General features: G+C 40.7%; 1 protein-coding gene across 2 annotated transcripts; it reads left to right on the top strand.

Annotated features, from left to right (window-relative positions):
- Positions 1-188: 188 nt before the first annotated feature.
- GINM1 (glycosylated integral membrane protein 1) lies at positions 189-18,415 on the top strand. 2 transcript variants are annotated; one of them, XM_036075040.2, is made up of 8 exons: positions 189-373; positions 5,068-5,127; positions 5,297-5,393; positions 12,846-12,997; positions 13,486-13,642; positions 14,217-14,347; positions 15,706-15,869; positions 17,716-18,415. In XM_036075040.2, exons 1-8 carry the CDS (start codon positions 254-256, stop codon positions 17,825-17,827), a joined length of 993 nt encoding a protein of 330 aa, XP_035930933.1. In that variant the 5' UTR covers positions 189-253; the 3' UTR covers positions 17,828-18,415. The 2 variants fall into 2 exon arrangements, with proteins under 2 accessions (XP_035930933.1, XP_035930932.1); XM_036075039.2 differs by having other exon boundaries at positions 14,214-14,347.
- Positions 18,416-19,179: the final 764 nt, after the last annotated feature.

Raw genomic sequence — 19,179 nt, 5'->3', positions numbered from 1 at the left:
AGACCTTCCCCAGCTTGACTCCACCCCCCGACGTTTCGCGGCGGCGCGCATGCGCAACCCGCTTTCCCCGGAGCCCCAGCCGTCCGCTGCCACCCGCTCCTTCCCGAGCCCGTCTCGCCTCCGCCCCGCCCCGTCCCCCCAGGGTCCCACCCCGCGGTAGCCTCGCCCCGCCCCCAGCCCCGCCCCTGACACCGCCCCTCGGGCTGGCTCGGCCCTCAGCTCCCGGCTGTCTGCAGCCGCTGGCCTGTCCAAAATGGAGGGCTCTCCACCGGCGCCGTTTGCCCTCCGGCTGCTCCTGCTCGCGGCGCTGCCGGCCGCCGGGTGGCTGATGACGGTTACCAGTGAGCTGCCATTGCCGCCCCAAGCCCCGAAGGTAGGGCAAAGCGGGCGCGGCTCGGCCGCTCCTTCGCACGGACCCCTCCGGGGAGGCCCGGGCCGGAGCCGTGGGACTTTGGCGTCCGCATCGACGCCTCTTGCCACCGGCCGGCGGGCCAGGGGCAGGGGTCCGGGTGCCCAAGAGAGGAGTGGGGCGAAGCATCCAAGGAAATGGGGGCAGCCTGGGAGAAGGCGGCGAGAGAGCGAAAAGGGTTACTTAATGTGTGGTTAAGCCTAGTGCCGCGAAACTTAGGGATTCTTACGGCAGTCCCAACTGTTGCCAGCCGGAGGGGGTTTTGCCGTCGAAAGTACGCGATCACAAGTGCTCTCAGGCTTTTGTAATGGCGCCTTCCTGGGGTAGAGCCGGCACTGGGGCCAGGCAGTGTTCGGGAAATGTGGAAGTGGCTGGGTGAAGAACAAGAGCGATTCCAGGCCACCTGTCTGCTCCCGCGGCGGCGGGAAGCACTGCCTTCCCCACGGCGTGCAGGGCTCGGGGGTGCGCGAACGCCGGGTCGTCGGGGCAGGAGAAGGGCTGGAGACCCGACACTTAACCCTGACGTCGTGCCTTTCTTTGGTGCATGTTAGGAGGAGTGGATCTTTAAGCGTGGCGGGACCAGCCTCACCAGCATCCACTGGGAACCGGCTGGAAACGCACAAATCCGATGCCCTGGGGGTGGGGCCCAATAATTTGTGTCAGCAAGCCCCCCAGGTGATTCTGAAGCTAGCTAAAGTTGGATAACCACTGCGCCCTTGTACTAGAGGGTGTTTGGTTCTTCTCGCTTTTGCCGGGGAGTCATGCTTAAATAAACCAGTATTTGCCGTTCATCGATTGAATCTATGGTTGGGAAAAGTTTGAAGATTTTAAAATAGGAGTTTTCTCAGAATGAAAAGAAACAATACAGGTATACTTTTTCTTACTGGTCAAGACTTGAATACTCTAAATTCAGGGGTGACTTACACCATAAATATCACTTTAAAAAACTTTTTTTTTTTTACTTTTAATGACATTACTCTCTCTGAGAACAAAAATAACGAGGATATCTCACTTTCAATTCTGCTGGGACATTTCAAGAAGGCACAACAATGCAAGCCATAAGAACCACTTGTATCTGAAATTGTATATGGACCACAGTGCAACTGGTCAAAAATATGAATGTGATTGGTGAGCGCCAAGAGACCAAATAAAAATGAAATGATTCTTAAAGTTCTGGAACTCCATTGTTTTCCAAATTTTAAAGATTCATCATAATCACTTGTGAATCCAAGGATACTTAAATCTATAGTCTGAGAAAAATGCATTTTGACTGCAAGCTGAAAGTATACTGAGCTGTGAGCTTAGTGAGCTCATCATTTCAGTTCTCCCTTTTTGTGCCCTCCTTCCACTTTTGGAAAGTCCAGATCTAAACTCAGAATTTCATAGATGAAAGAATGCTGAGCAGGGAGAGGGAGACTCTCATTCCTTGGAAATGTTTATATGGGAAGCTGAAGCCTCTTGATCTAAATTGTTCAGTGTTTTATTTTTAAATTTTTCCTTTCTTTTCTTTTCCTTTCTTTTTTTTAATGTTTAAGCCCCAATTCGGGACTTGAACTCAAGACCCTGAGATCAAGACCTTAGCTGAGATCAGCAGTTGGACACTTAACTGACTGAGCCACCCAAGCACCCCTATTTTGAAAATTTTCAAATGTACAGAACATTTGAAAGAATGTTATGGTGGTCACCACGTTAGATGAGTGCCATCTAGTAGACTTTGGTGTATTGATGGTGTTTGTCTGCTCTGTCCATTGCAGTAGCCACTGGACTGCTGTGGTTAGTGCTTGAAATGTGGCTGACTAGGGAGACTGAGGAACTGGTTTTTAAACTTTTATTTATTTAATTTTAATTAATTTAAATGCAAATAACCACATGTGGTTATTGGATACCATATTGAATAGTGCAAACTTAGACCACCATTAATATTTTACTGTACTTGCTTTATGCTTTATCACCTGTCTGTTCATGTGTTCATTTTTGTATCTAACCTGATCTGAATGTAAGAAAACAAAGTCAGGAAAATTCTCTCAGTGATGCAGATCTACTGGATTATAGGCATTTTTCTGTTTTGTTTACATGTGCAGTTGTTAGAAGTCGAGGTTACCCAGATTGTAAAATAATGCAAATTTTTATAGTACATTCTTCTAATACTAAAATAACTTGGTCACCAAAGAGAGGCATCCAGAGGACACATATTATATGTGTAAATATTTATTTCATATATTTCTCTGAGACTTAATTCATTTATTATTTTTTTTAAGATTTTTATTTATTTAACAGAGAGAGCACAAGTAGGCAGAGCGGCAGACAGAGGGAGAGGGAGAAGCAGGCTCTCCGCCGAGCAGGGAGCCCGATGCGGGGCTCGATCCCAGTACCCTGGGATCATGACCTGAGCCGAAGGCAGCCGCTTAACCGACTGACCCACCCAGGCGCCTCGACTTAATTCATTTATTTTAAACGCGGTATCTATTACCTTTGTCCTTAGGAAGCCATGTGAACCAGCTGGGCATCTTGTGAGTGAAGGAGTTAGAGGAAGAATTGAAAATGGGTGGGTAGAAACTTCAGTTCTGCCACCCACTCTTTTAAGTATCCGTCATCCTGGCTCACAGTCTTGAACTTCCAGTTCAGTTGGAGGTTCTCAGGAAGAGCAAGAAATATGACCTATCTCCAAACTTGGGCCCAGGAGGCAGTAAGGGATTAGGGTCTCCTCTGAAATGGAATCATTTCGAAAGAGCAAAAAATTTAATTGAATTTGGTTCCTGCAAAATACAGCAGGATAGTATCTGTTAATTGTCTTTTACAAACCCCAGATTTTACTAGGCAAGTGATATATGTAAGTGCAGTAAATTACTAACAATATAGTGTATGTTCACTACTGAAAGGCAGAAGCTAGGGAAAGGTTTCTTAGAATACGATCATTGGAGGGTTATCTCTGGCTGTTAGAAGAACAATAGAGTGTATAGTTAACAGATCCTCTAGTTTGAAAAGAGGAATTCTTGGCTGGAATTAGAACACAAAAAAATATAACCACCAGTTTGATGACTTACTGAATGTTGGTTTGTTCTAGAGATGAGTGTACTGGTTCTAGCCTATGCTTAGTTCTAGATTAGGATGGACCAGGCTGATTCTTTTTTTTTTTAAAGTTTTTATTTATTTATTTGACAGAGAGAGAGCGAGAGCAGGAACACAAGCAGGGGGAGTGGGAGAGGGAGAAGCAGGTTTCCTGCCGAGCAGGGAGCCTGATGTGGGACCCGATCCCAGGACTCTGGGATCATGACCTGAGCCGAAGGCAGACGCTTAACGACTGAGCCACCCAGGCACCTGGACCAGGCTGATTCTGAAGCTTCATAGGCCCCCATGCAAGTTGGCAAGTGTCCCAAATGTATGGTATAGGCTTTCCATGCTTAGGGTCCTGTTCCTTGAGTAGAATCACTTCAACCTCATAAAATCACTTCAGTCTTATTCTCTCATTTGTTGGAAATATATAAAGTATTAGAGATAGTCACGGTGCCAAGAGATACACTTGTATATTATTTTGATTATGAATAATTTTCCTATTTTCTAAGTTAGGAATACCCCCCAGGAAAAAAATATTTTTTTATTCTAGGATAACAGTGTCTAACTGTGAATAAACTTAGGGACGGATTTGCTTTACAAATGACAAATTGTAATTCCTGTGAGTATTGGTGAATACTTCTTAAAATTGTGCTTTCTTCTCTTTAGAAAGCAGGTCATTAATAAACTTAAATATTTGAGTAACTGCTTTTGAGCATACCTTGAGAGGCACTAAAGCGGACTGTGCACAGTACATACTTGTCCACAGACACTAGGGGACATATTTAAGAAGAAGGGTTAGAGCAGGGATGCCTGGCTGGCTCAGTTGGAGGAACATGCAGCTCTTGAGTTCGAGCCTTACACTGGGTGTAGAGATTACTAGGAAAAATAGAAAAATTTAAAAAAAAGACGAAGAAGAAGAAGGGTTAGAGCAGTTTTGTTTATGAAAACAAAAAAATTGGAAAAGACTCAAATGTCCATTGATAGTGGAACACATAAGTAAATTGGTAATCATTTGATGGGCTTTTATACAGCACTGTAAATAAATGTCTTCAGCTGCAGGCATCAACAGTTTTAAATAAAAGAAGTTCCAGAAGAATACATACAAAATTGTGTTACGTAAAGCTTAGAAACAGATAAAACTAAACAACATATTGTTTAGAGAGAGACAAGCACGGTAAAACTATAAAGAAAAGCAAGAAATGATTAACGTGGAAGACAATATAGGGATTCCTTCTGAGGGGAGGGAGGGGAACAGGACAGAGAGGGTCACCCGGGGGACTTGTGAGGTGTAGACGATACTCGAGTTTTTAACCTAGTTAGTAGGTACTTGAGTGTTATTTTTTTTTTAAACTCTACATTTGCATATTATATGCTCATAAATGTGACATATTTCATAATTAAGTGGAAGAAATACAGATTATGAAAAGTTGGAATTGTGAGGACATAAAAAAGGCTGTAAAAATAAAAATGCTGGCTTTTAAAAAAATGTTCTTTAGATGTTATAAGCGGTTATACAATAAATATAGTTGAGGGGAAAAAAAAAGAACTGAGCTGTTTTTACTTTGTGAAATGCATTACCTATCCACTTTATATATGTTTTGCAGGACAGCATCAGAATTAATGTAACTACCCTGAAAGGTGATGGGGAAGTATCTAAAGAACAGGTTTGTCTCTTTTTGATTATATTTTAATATATCACTTAGCGAAGTAGTAGGCAGCCTATGTTATTTTTCCCTGCACATCTAATTTAGTTAGATAATGTATTTTTGACATGAAGAATTTGTCATCATTTATAAACCATTGGAATTAATGTATATGCTGCTTTATTTTAAGGTTGTTCTTAACATAACCTATGAGAGTGGACAGGTATATGTAAATGACTTCCCTGTAAATAGTGGTGTAACCCGAATAAGCTGTCAGACTTTGATAGGTGAGTACTACTAAATTATTTCCATAATTGTTCTGTTTTTAGTAATACTAAACTCGTGAAACACGGTTCTTTGATGTGATGTATTTCCATCTTAAATTAATAATGTACATCATTACTGGAATGTATAATAACACTAATGTGTTTAAAATTCAAATCCTACTTTATATTGGTTATTCCTGGCATATTCACATTTCTTTCTCATGAGATTGTCATTGGCTGGAGCTGCATTTCTGGTGGGTTGATATCAATGTAAGAAGGTACAGAGAGGTAATAAGTGGAGATTTACAAGTACGAGGCAAAATCTTGGAGGAGTGCTTATCACAGCTGTAAGAAAATAGAAAAATAAATTGTTGCTCTAATTCTCTAGTTTTCTGTTTCTTCTACCCTTATGTCCAGATAACATTTTTTTAACCTTTTAAAATCTTGAGTTGTTTAAAGACAAGCAAATATGTTATATGTTATGTTGTATCACAGTATTTGGAGGAAATAAAGAATATGAGAAATATGTATAGTATTCTTGTAACATATGCATTGAAGGCAGTAAATTTTTCTCTAAACAATTGTATTTTGTGCTTGATTTGTTACGTACTTTCATTGTCATTCAGTTCACAGTGTTTTCCAGTTATTTGTCATGATAGTCTCTTGTCCTGTGGGTCATTTAGAAGTTAAGGTGCTTAATTTCCAAACGTTTTGGAACTTCTGTTTTTATTGTTTCCACCTCTATCATCAGAGGTACACTGTGTGTAATTTTAACCCCTGAAATTAGAGACTTGCTTTGTGGCTTAGCAGATGGTCAGTTTTAAGAAATGGTGATGTCCGTGTGTCCTTGAAAAGAAAGTACATCATATAATTACTTGGATATGATGTTCTATATATGTCAGGTAAAATTTTTTGTTAATCATATTGTTCAGTCTGTTAGAGAAGTACTGCTTTTTCTGTTTGTTTGCTTGTTCTATCAGTTATTGAGAATGGTATGTTAAATCTCTACTCTGTAGATTTGTCTGCTCTCCCGGCTTTGTCAATTTTTGCTTTCTATATTTTGACATAATATTACCAAATTCGTACAGATTTGAACTATTATGTCTTCCTTGTAGATTGACTTTTTTATCATTGTAATATGGCCTTCTTTATCTCTAGTGATATTTTTGCCTTAAAGTCAGCTTTATCTATATTATTTTAACAGTAATTGCTTTTTGGCCAGGCACAAGTGGGAGGGAGGTGGATTGTTGTGTGGTATCTTTCCATTTTCTTTCAATCTGTCTGGGTCCTTATAATTAAGGTGAATCTGTTATAAGCAGCATATACTGGTGGGTCTTATTTTAAATCAGTCTGTCAATCTGTCTTTCATTTTGGATTTTGATTTATTTATATTAATGTAATAACTAATATATTTGGATTTAAATCTTTAATCTGAATCATTTGTTTCCTATTTGTGTCCCACCCCCCATTCCATGTCCCTTTTTCTTCTCCTTTTGGCCCTCTTCTGGGTTATTTTTTCTTTCATCATTCGCCTCTATCTTGTTGGTTTTTTATATTATTTTCCTTTTTTTTTTTAAGATTTTATTTATTTATTTGACAGAGAGAGACACAGCGAGAGAGGGAACACAAGCAGGGGGAGTGGGAGAGGGAGAAGCAGGCTTCCCGCAGAGCAGGGAGCCCGATGTGGGGCTCGATCCCAGGACCCTTGGATCACGAGCCGAGCTGAAGGCAGATGCTTAACGACTGAGCCACCCAGGCGCCCCTTTTCCTATTCTTTTAATGTTTACCTCTGAGATTAATAAACTAGTATTTTTATCACTTCCCAAACAAAGTAGGAACCTCAGAACATGGAAACTCCATTTATTCCCTTTCTACTTTGGTGTTGTTACTGTCCTACATTTTAACTCTCTGTGTTCTTAAATTCTAATATTACGTACATGCCCGTAATTATGTAACATGATTGTTCTTACTATATTGTGTAATCCATTACTCATTTATGTTTACCTTAATCGTTGCCCTTTCCATCGCTCTTCATTCCTTTCTGAATGAAGAAATAAATGAAGGGGAACAAGAACCACAAAACCCACATCTGTCTAGAGGCACATAGACACTGAATGAACGTGTATGTGTGTGTTTCTTGTTCCCCTTGGGGCTTATCTTCCCCCTGCCTAAAAAATTCCCCTTAGTAGGGGATCAAGAAATCCACTTAGTGCAGATTTGTTAGCTGTGAAGTATGTGAGCTTTTGTTTGAAAACATCTTTACTTTGCCTTCATTTTAGGAGGATCTTTTTATTGGGTAGGGAAACAGGTTAGTACTTCCTAGGTTAGCATTTTTTTTTTTTTTTTAAGATTTTATTTACTTGACAGAGAGAGAGAGACAGCGAGAGAGGGAACACAAGCAGGGGGAGTGGGAGAGGGAGAAGCAGGCTTCCCGCGGAGCAGGGAGCCCGATGCGGGGCTTGATCCCAGGACCCTGGGATCATGACCTGAGCCAAAGGCAGACGCTTAATGACTGAGCCACCCAGGCGCCCCTAGATTAGCATTTTAAAGACCAATTTCATGATCTTCTCACTTCTGTGGTTTCTGTTGCGAGTCAGCGTCAGGCTCGTTGCTCCAGGGAGGATAAATTAAGGTTGGGTTTGTTTTTTTTTTTTTTTCTGGTTGCCCTTAATATTTTTTTCTTAGTTTTTGGTTTTCAGTAGTTTCACTGTGATGTGCCCAGGTGTAGGGTTCTTTAATCTGTGACTTGATGCCTTCCTGGAAAAATTTTTGACCATTGTCTTTTCAAAAAGTGCCACAAGTCCTCTTTCTTATTCCCTTCTTGCTTTTCATTTACACGTATGTTTTCACAGGGTTCCATATAGATTTTACACTGTTTTCTGTTTTTTTTTTTTCTATCCTTTTTTTTCTTTTCATCCTCCCCACACACGAATTCATCAGCTCTGCCTAATTGAGTTAATTTCATTTACTGGACTTTACTTCTAGGATGTCCATTTTATTCTTCTAAAAAATTTTTTTTGAAGATTTCATTTATTTATTTGACAGAGAGATAGAGAGAGAGCACAGGTAGGCAGAGCGGCAGGCAGAGGGAGAGGGAGAAGCAGGCCTCCCGCTAAGCGGGGAGCCCGATGTGGGGCTCGATCCCAGGACCACGGGCCCACAACCCAAGCCGAAGGCAGCCACCCAGGTGCCCCTCTTTTTTCTTTATTTTCCATCTTCTCCTCAGGCCCTGGATACTGGCCCAACTCTTTTTTTTTTTTTTTCAATTTATTTTATATTTTTAATTTTGATTTTAATAGCTTACACTTATCTGGTGAAATTCTCCATTTTATCATCTATTTTATTTTTTTTAAGATTTATTTATTTATTTTAGAGAGAGCATGAACGGGGTGGGGGCAGAGGGAAGAGGGAGAGAATCTCAAACACACTCTGCACTGTGCATGAGCCCAGCAGTGGGGTGTTTGGTCCCACGGCCATGAGATCACCACCTGAGCCGAAACCAAGAGTCAGATACCCAACAGACTGCATCACCCAGGCGCCCCTATTTTTTTCTTTTTCTTTTTTTTTAGATTTTATTTATTTGAGAGAGAGCATGAGCAGGGGACGGGGCAGAGGGAAAAGCAGACTCCCTACTGAGTGGGGAGCCTGACGTGGGGCTCGATCCCAGGACCCTGAGATCATTACCTGAGCCAAAGGCAGACACTTAACTGACTGAGCCATGCAGGTGCCCCATCATCTGTTTTTCTTGAACCTATTACTTTCAGTAAATTTAAAGTTCATGTCTGCCCAGTCTAATTTTTTGAGCCCCTCTGGATCTGTTTTGTTTTGATTCTTCTCCTTCAATATATTATTTTTGAAATTGTGTATGAAAAGTTATAAAGTCTCTGGATAATATTATCTTACTCCAAAGAGGATTTACTTTATTTTAACCCCTGGCAGTCATGATAATAAGGGGCAGAATACCTTAATTTTTAAATCAAGGATTGGGCTGATTGAAGGCTGGATTCTCATCTTCGTAAGGCTTAGTCTATTTCTTATTAACTGTTATTCCTCAGATGTAGCTCATCATAGGTCCCAAGTGAAAACTTGGGGGTGTTTATGAGGGCCCCTCCTTTTGTGGTTCCCACACTCCCACTGTCATGAGCCTGCCAGAGGTTCTGCTTAACTTCTTCTTAGTGTCTTAGGTAGAGGCTCAGTTTCTCAGCCCAGCCTGAGTTACTAATCAGCGCATGTTTCGGGGCCGGGGGGGTAGGGGGGGAAGATTGCATAGAATGTTCACTTCTATTCTTCCCTTCTCTCTAGGATCTTGTCACAAGTCCTAGATACCTTTGTAGCCATGATCTTTATGTTATGCCCCTCTACGTGGGACTGCCAAAATCTGCCCATTTAGCTCTATTTAGCTTCTCTGCCTCTGAGGCATTACTTTCTATTGAGCTCTCCAGCTTCTCTACCTGTTCAGCTTGGGAATCAGTAAATGCCTTGGGAGGGCGCTGGCTGACTTTTTAGCTCTCCGCTGCCTCTAGACAGATGTGGGTTTTGAGTGTATATGTGTGTGTTTCTTTTTTTACATCTTTCCTAGTGGCTCTCGGTGAGAAGGTTGGTATACAACCAGCTAATTGCTCATAGCTAGGAAAAGAAGTGCTGTTATTGGTTTAAGTAATGATTCCATTGATGGCATATTCATTAGGAATTTGCCACGGAGTGTGACCTGGCTGCCCTCTGTATGACTGTATGACAGTCACCTTGCTGGTCATCCCAGTTGTTGCATTGAGTTTCTTTGATGGCTGAAGTAAATGCCCATCCTATCAGTTATAACAACCTTCAAAACAAATACAACAACAACATGAAGTCTTCTTCTTAATTCTTTTAAAAACTTCTTCTTTGTTAGGTGTATTAGTTAGTTGTTGCTATGCAACAGTTTAATTCTAAACTTAGTAGCTGACAACAGTATTATCTCATGGCTCCTGTAGATCAAGAACCTGAGCTTGGCTTAGCTGGGGAAGATCTGCTTCCTAGCTCAATCATGGTTGTTGACAGGATTTAGTTCTTGTGAACTGTTGGACTGAGGCCTCCATTCCTCGCAAGAGGTTGGCTGCAGGCCTCCCTCATTCCCTGGCTGCATGGACCTCTCTGTGGGCGTCTCACAACATGGCAGCCGGCTATATCAGTGAGAGGACCAGGGGGACTGCCGGTAGGAGCAAATACTCACAAGACAGAAGGCACAGCCTTTATAATCTAATCACAGAAGTGACTTTCCATCACTTTTACTTTATTCTGTTTGTTAGGAATAAGTCACGAGGTCCAGCCCACACTTAGTGGGAGGGAATCACACAAGGACATGAATTGCCGGAGTCAGGGGTCATGGAGAGCCATTTTTGAAAGCTGCCTACCACAGTCAGGAAAGTCAGAATATCAAGGGCTTTTTTGTTTTTAATTTTATTTTATTCTACAGCAGGGGTGCCAGATTTGGGGGCTGAAGAGTCACCACTTTGATGTCTTTATATGACTGCATTTTCTCATCCATTGAATCTCTTGTGGCCTAGTGCACCAGCCTTTGGACAGACAGATAAGCTGACGAGGAGCCTACTGGTCTGTGAGCAAGACCAGTGGGCAACCAGGGAAAACGCTGAGCTGGACCACAGGAGAGGGCAAGTTTTACAGTTCGGAGCCGTAGAGGATGGGAGGGAGGTTAGGCAGACCAGAGAGAAAAGAGCAGCAAGTTCCCCCAGAAGGAGCCTGAAGAAGGACCATTCAGAGAAGTAGCTGGTAAGTCAGAGGGATGCGGCTGCAGGTGTTTGAGCAAGGCGGCTGTATCGTCAGAACTCGGTTGCAGAAGACTAACCTGGCACCGTTACATGAATGCTGTGAAGGGGAGGGACTAAAGAAGGGAATAGTTAGGTAACTGTTATGATGGCAAGTAGTTGATGAGCTACATATTGGATGGGGAGGTAGCGGGGGGATGGAAATGACAAATACAAGAGAAGCTGGACCTGGAATGGCCCAAAGGAAGCAACTAAATGAGGGTGAAGAAATCAAATGTAACCTAGTAACTTCTGCCCTTGCAAGTCTGGAGAAGGGTGGCTTTATTTACAGAAACAAGGACGTCAAGGAGGAACAGTTTTGTGAAGACTTAGGTTGAACTAAAATGTTAGGTCACTTGGTTCTCAATGGAAATGTCTGTACCTGTTTAAAAAGTTAGAAATGGTAGTCTTACCCCCCAGAGATTTTGATTTGTTGAGATGGAGATGAGGCTCTGGCCCCTGGTCCACTCCCCAGCTGATTCTGATGCGCTGGTCGGATTTAGAACCACTAGACCGGTGTTTGAATAGTACTGATAACTTATGATGGCATATTTTTTTAAAATTATGCATTTATAATTCTGGACGGAATCACTACTGAACAAAAGCCATAGAACAATAAACCCGGTGCATACTGTCAAGGGGACGCCGCCTAGTCAAGGAGACAGGCTTATAAACGAAGAGCTACACTGCAAGAAAGTTAGTGCTTAAAAAAAGGCATGAACTCAGCGATATAGGGGTACAGTAGCTAGAACTACTTAAGTAGGAGTTTATTAAAAATGGATGAGGAGCGAGTGAGTAGTAGAGAACATTCCAGATAAAGGGGAATAGCCCTATAAAGGCACAGAATCCATTTAAACAGCTGGATCTGTATGCAGAATATCCATCTGGGTTCGTTTTTGGCTAACAATCCTTATACGATAACATTTGAGGGACTAACGTTTGAGAAACTAAATGTTCCTTTTGCACTAGTTTCATTGATTTATATTGATTTATCTTTTTGCATAGTGTTTTCTGCCTCCGTAGGGTAGTCGCTGGCTCTGTGGATCAGCTGCACTGCCACACCCCTCCTCCACTGCTGGGTTTGGGGGGGGTTCTTCGCTAGAGAGGGGTATGACCAGCAGCTAATCCTGCCCTATCGTCCCTTAGTGGGGAGTGATTACAGGGCTGTCCCATCCTCTTCCCCATTCCTGCCCTCTCCAACAGCAACAGGTCACTTCCTGGAGAAAGAATTGAGAAAACAACTCCGTGTCCTTACTGCTTGGGCCCCTTGTATCCCTGGATTTTGTGAATGAGTGAAGGGATGAATGAATGGACTTACTTTACTATAACATGGGATTAGCTGTGTCTTCTGGCCTGCTTCTAGGTAGTTATGCCTTGTTCGTTCCTCCTTGACAAACCATCTAAAAGAATAGGAATGATGTTGCTAGCGTGGTAGTCTAAAGACCATCAAGCGTTTTTCCCTTTTCAAATGACCGTAAACATTGTGAAGATTTGTCAAGTTGTCTTTATTTTCATAAATTCTGTAACATCAGTGAAGTCGGAGATTAAGAAAGGCAAAGAAATTGTTAACACAACTGTCTTGTTCCATGTAAATGTCATCAAAATAATCAAATTCAGTAATAGATTTGGTGGCATTTGTTTTGTTCAAAGCTGTCCCTTCTTTTTTTTATAGTGAAGAATGAAAATCTGGAAAATGTGGAGGAAAAAGAATATTTTGGAATTGTCAGTGTAAGGATTTTAGTTCATGAGTGGCCTATGACATCTGGTTCCAGTTTGCAACTAATTGTCATTCAAGAAGAGGTAGTAGAGATTGATGGAAAACAGGTAAGATAATATGATTATTAGTTGGGAATTAAACTCTAAAGATTTATGCTGGGTATTATGCATGTGTTGTATTATTATATTATTTATTTCTGGCTTGATAAGGAAAAATGGTACCCTAATGTTGCCTGTATACAATCATTTGGAATTTTTTACTTGTTTTAACATTTGTTTAGCATTTGAATTCTTAATTTAAAAAAAAAAACTGATTATATTTATACATGTTTGTATCACTTTAAAATATAAACATTAGTAAATAGAGCGAGTGAGTGAAGGGAATGAAGTGGGATGGAGAGCAAGCTTATAACACTGAATGCTACAACACTCAGATTAAAGTTGCTAATGAAATGCCTCAAAGTGTGGGGAATACAGAGTGATTGTGAATAGGGTAAGTTTTTTAGTTAAAGAGAACAAGGAGGAAAAGTTACTTTTAGAGTCTTACGGGGTTGTGCCATTATTTAAAATAAAGAATAATTGTTTTTCTTTCATAGGCTCAACAAAAGGATGTTACTGAAATTGATATTTTAGTTAAGAACCAGGGAATACTCAGACATTCAAACTATACCCTACCTTTGGAGGAAAGCATGCTGTATTCTATTTCCCGAGACAGTGACATTTTTTTTACCCTTCCCAACCTCTCCAAAAAAGGTACTTTGAAAGACTGTCACTTAAAGTGTTAAGGAAATTATTTCTTTAGTGGATAGCTTCCTAACTGTAGTTAATGTGTTTGGAAGTAGGCTTCTTTCAGAAATGCTTTATAACACCACTATTACTTTATATGTCCATTTAAGAACTTCCGGAACCTATCTTGAGTCTTAATAGAAAGTGATCAAAACAAAAAGTGATCAGTGATGACTGCTTGGTGACATTTTGTGGTAAATAGCTACCCTTACTCTGGGCAATCGTCACCAAATACACAATAAGAATATTGTTTAGGTTCATTTAGAGAAAGAAGTATTCATTTTTTTCTATTGAAACATGGAACTTTTTGAAAATTTGACTTTCTGCTTTCTGTGTGATAGAATCATAACTGGTGTAGCTTCCTATAACTGTCTGAGTTTATGGCATTTAAACATGAACAATCAAATGTTATTTTTTTTCTCCTACGGCAAAATGTATTCTTAGTATCCTGCATGTGTTTGGCACAGTAACATTAGAACTAGTAAGAGAGACAGGAGCATGTAGCTAGCGTTTTGGTAACGTGGCTCTTCCTTCTCAGTAGAAAGTGTCAGCTCACTGCAGACCACCAGCCAGTATCTTATCAGGAATGTGGAAACCACCGTAGATGAAGACGCTTTACCTGGCAAACTACCTGAGACTCCTCTCAGAGCAGAGCCTCCATCTTCCTATAAGGTAAATCAGGTATTTGGGATTATCTTTGTATTACAGACATTTGTGGAAGAAAATAGCATTCCAGATGAGGTGGAAACCATGAGGATTGCGAGTGTGAAACATCGTTATTAATAGTGGACTCATCGCTGTTGCAGTGTGAGGTTTTCAGGTTTTCCCATTTTCAAGTTTCATGTAATAATACAATCAGATAATGATTATCAAGTCATTGGATTTCATTTTGCGGGGGGCTTTTCAGTTCCAGGGTCATTCCCATATTCCCGTTTATTGCTTCTGTGACTGGTACCTGGCGCATGCGCGTGCACACGCACGGTGCCCTCGGGATCTTCACGGGGACCGAGTGCCCGTGGTGAAGGGTGTACTTTCAAGGAGTCGGACCGCGTGGGTTTGAATTCTGGTTCTGCCACGTACTAGTTGTGTGATCTTGGACAAGTTCTGAGTCTCTCTAACCTCAGTTTCTTTATCTGTACAATGGGGCATCCACTTTAATCGGTAAAATCATGCAGTTGTTACCAGGATTAAATAAACTGGGTGCAAACGTAAGTGTCTATTTCCACCTATTAAGTATTCCTGTATTACTAAGGGCATGATATGGCTGCCTGGAAATATATTCGGGGTTCAGACTGAGTATCTTGATACCTCTGTATGTATTAGCTAGGCCTCTTACTTGAAATAATTTCTATTTAAGTGAGCAAGGTCTGTGGTTAGTCTCAAAGGATTCCAGAGGCTTCTTTTAAGTTCCCACTGAAGGTTGGGATTGCTTATTTGGGGTTGCTGGAGAAACTCTGGTCACTTTTTGCTGCCTGAACGCCAGCACCCTCACCCTGCCCACCTGCCTCCCTTGGAGCAAGGCCTCCCACGCCATCCGTGCGCCTTAGTGTCTCCTCTGACTCTCTAACTACAACAACATGTTTTGTGCACAGTGAATTCCCCATCTGGGCCAAAAGCCACAAACAGACGTTTGTCTTTCTCTTCTGCTGTTGTCCTCCAACTATTAGAAACCCACGGTTGCCTTTGGTCTGTTTTGCGTAGACTAGCCGAACCTCTTACCATTTAGCAATAACTTCCACTTAATTTATAGACAGTGGTATAAATAATTGTAAAGGATAACAAAGTAACATTCCTATGCCTGTATTATTAGAACATAATTTTTAAGATTGTAAATAACTTTATCAAGGTACATTTTAAAATAAAATGCACCCATTTGAAATGTACAGTTATTGGTAAATGTAGGCACCCATGTAACCAGCATCACAGTCAAGATACAGAATTTTATCATCACCCAAAACTGGAACATGATTTTTAAAGTCTCTTAGAGATTGAATGATACTTGGCTTGTCTAATCAAAACTCCTTTTTTAGGTGATGTGTCAGTGGATGGAAAAATTCAGAAAAGATCTGTGTCGGTTCTGGAGCAGTGTTTTTCCGGTATTCTTTATGTTTCTCAACGTCATGGTGGTTGGAATTATAGGAGCAGCTATGGTAATAACCATCTTAAAGGTGCTCTTCCCAGTTTGTGAATACAAGTAAGTAATTACTGTTTTTGAAACAGCATTAGTGTTTCTATTTTTTAAAAAAAAGCAAGGTTTGTTGAGTGATAGCAAAGTGATGGTACAAAGCTCCCAAGGAGGGAGGGGACCGAGAGGGTTGCCCCAGCATTAGTGGTTTTTTTTTAAGATTTTATTTATTTATTTGAGAGAGAGAGAGTGAGCAAGAGAGGGCAGAGCCAGGGGAGGGGCAGAGGGAGAGAGAGGAGCAGACTCCCCGCTGAGCAGGGAGCCCGATGCAGGACTCAATCCCAGGACCCTGGGATCATGACCGGAGCCGAAGGCAGCCGCTTAACCATCTGAGCCACCCAGGTGCCCCTTGATTTTTTTAACCATAAGAAATTATTTTATAAATGTAAAAGTGAATTTATTGTTAGCATTTTTACAAGTGAAACAGTCAGGGGGCACCTGGTCGACTCACTTGGTGGAACATGCAGCTCATGATCTTGGGGTCATTAGTGGGAGCACCACATTGGCAGTAGAGTTTACTCAGAGGAAAAAAAAAAAGAAGTTAAATAGTCATTTTAGTAGTCTTGAATAGAAGTAAATCTCACACAGTGAGCCACAGTTTTTGGCTTAAATTATATTGTACTATGTTGGAAAAGCCATAGGATTTATAGGAAAAAAGACCCAATTCAAACATTCACTTTTCCACTTGCTTGTCGTAAGGTCTTTGAAACTCCCATTTCTTCATGTGTAACATTGAACTAATTCCTCCCTTAAAGGGTTTGTTAAAAGGCCATCATGCAAGCAGAGAGCCTGCGGAGTAAAGAAATATTAGTATCCTTCCCACCTTTTAGTTTGGTTTTCCCTGAAGAATTCCCATTTCCCATTTCTTTCTGAAAATGAAAATTCTGGAACTTAATAGTTTCTTCCTTTTTCCTTTGACTTCCAGGAAGCTCAGGACCTTTTTAAACTTTATTATGTAAATATAAAACCACTAGAAAACCTAGAAAACCACTTTTTTTTATAGTTCTTTCACCAAATGTTTTGTTACGGGCTTCTCTTTGGGAAGAGACGCAGTGTAAAATTAAAAACCAGATTTGCAGTATACTTTTATCAATGGCAGTTGTACTAAGGATACTTTCTGGTAGTAAAAGATTTCATCAGTACAGAAATACAGAGAGCAATTAACTTAAAATACCTCTTCATTTCCCTGAATCAGAACGTTACCTTATTATAAACGAAATTCCCACATACATTCGTGTTATTTCTGGACTTCTTCACTGCTTTGTCTAGTGCCGTGCCGGTAGCACGGTTTTAATTACTGTACTGCTTTAAGAAAACCGGGCAACTGTCTCTTCTCCCCATTGTTCTTTTTAAAAAATGTTACAGCTATTCTTGGGCGCCTGGGTGGCTCAGTCGTTGAGCGTCTGCCTTCGGCTCAGGTCATGGTCCCAGGGTCCTGGGATCGAGCCCCACATCGGGCTCCCTGCTCAGGGGGAAGCCTGCTTCTCCCTCTCCCACTCCCCCTGCTTGTGTTCCTGCTCTCGCTACCTCTGTCTCTGTCAAATAAATAAATAAAATCTTTAAAAAAATACATAAAAAAAATAAAAAATGTTGCAGCTGTTCTTGCTATACTCCCTTGTGAACTTTTAGAATCAGCTTGGTCAGTTCTATAAACAACGTTAACTTCTGTTGACATCTTGATTGGGATGAGACTGAACTTGCAAAACAGGTCTTGGATCCAATCCAGAGACCTCCTCCTTGGTCAGATACTTAAGTAACAAAAGGGAAAATACTGCCTAAAGATCCTTGAGGTAGCCTTGTCTTACTATCAAACTGTAGACAGAGGAAATATTTAATTTCTATTTTTATATTTCAGAGGAATTCTTCAATTGGATAAAGTAAGTGTTATACCTGTCACAGCTATCAACTTATTTCCGGATAATCCTGAGAAAAGAGCAGAAAACCTTGAAGATAAAGCATGTGTTTAAAACACCATCTCAAATCATGGACTCTGAATTAGTCTTTTGGCTCTAAATTCGCCACTTGAATAGAATTTTCTTTAAATCGCTAAGAATCTGTTTATACACTAGGGAAATTGCTGAACTCCTAAAACTGCCTAAAACTTGACCTTGAAGTGACAGGTTAAAGTTCACCTTACTCTATAACAGGGCTGGCTATTCAGATGATGAATTAAGGGAAATTTAAATGAAGTAGAAGATGTGAAGAAACTTCAAAATTACCAAAAAAAAAAAAAAAAAGGGCAGGACAAAATGCCACGTGCCAATACTTTTCAAGGTGCCTTTGTAAGGGAAATTCTATCCACTTAATTACTATAATATATGAGACTTTATGAAAAGCACTTTATGAAATTCTAATTTAAAAGCTCAAGAATTTAACATATTTTTTTATTCAGTAAAATGTGCCTTTATATTAAGTATGTGACTCAGTATAAAATCACTGAAGTGTATCATGATTTGATTGTATCCTGTACCAAGACTACTTACCTGAATGCACCAGGATTTAAAAATAGTAGTGACATGTTTTCACTCTAAAATAAACTTTTTTTTTTGAGGAAACAGTATAGAGTTTTGGTATAAAAACATTTCCCAGGCAAGAACTGCTTCTGTGTAAGAGCTCCTTTCACCTACACTGGCTGAAACCAGGGCTCAGATGAGCTAAGGAGTCCATCAGTGTCCTGGAATTTGACCGTGCCCTTGCTCTCGTGGTTCTTAGTGCTATTTACCCTTCAACAGTGTTTGGTCTTTTTTTTAACCATCACTCACACTGACATCTATTTTATGTGATCTAGTACATAAAATACCTTTATTCCAAGTGGTAGATATTTCCTATTATTTTATTAATTTTTTATTGCAACCCATCATTTTAAATGTATCGTGCAAGAAAGTAATGACTGGTTTTTAAAACCACCTTAAGCAGGGAGGGGGGGCAAAAGTAAAACCCCCTTAGAGTTAGGCTAAATAGATATGTATGTATGGGGGAAGGATGACAGGTAGCAGAGTGAAGAAGTGAGGTTTCATTTTGCCTGTTTTTAATAAGGAAAACAGCCCTGTGAAACACACTTTCTCCATATTATAGAAGAATAAATAATAGCATGAGATTCAGTTTGATCCTCACATCACCCAGCCAGTAACACTTTACGTCCTTCCTCTGTCCTTTAAGATGCTAGAAATCTCCAGTTCTGACTCCAAATAATGACAGGGTCTTACTGCATCCATTAAGTTTACAGAGGCTCTAGTGAGGGGAATCATGCAGCAGGCTACGTGGCCCATTGCAGAGTGTGGGCTTCAGCAGAGTCCTGTCCTGCCTTCCCTCCCTACCA

The sequence above is a fragment of the Halichoerus grypus genome, chromosome 9 (genome assembly GCF_964656455.1).
Source record: "Halichoerus grypus chromosome 9, mHalGry1.hap1.1, whole genome shotgun sequence".
Classification (NCBI taxonomy): domain Eukaryota; kingdom Metazoa; phylum Chordata; class Mammalia; order Carnivora; family Phocidae; genus Halichoerus; species Halichoerus grypus.
This window is presented reverse-complemented; position numbering and strand designations above follow the sequence as displayed.

Coding starts and splice junctions, on each gene's coding strand:
- GINM1 (XM_036075039.2), top strand. CDS start 254: ATGGAGGGCTCTCCACCGGCGCCGTTTGCCCTCCGGCTGCTCCTGCTC. Junction 12,998..13,485: donor TAGAGATTGATGGAAAACAG/GTAAGATAATAT, acceptor TTTCTTTCATAG/GCTCAACAAAAGGATGTTAC. Junction 14,348..15,705: donor AGCCTCCATCTTCCTATAAG/GTAAATCAGGTA, acceptor CTCCTTTTTTAG/GTGATGTGTCAGTGGATGGA.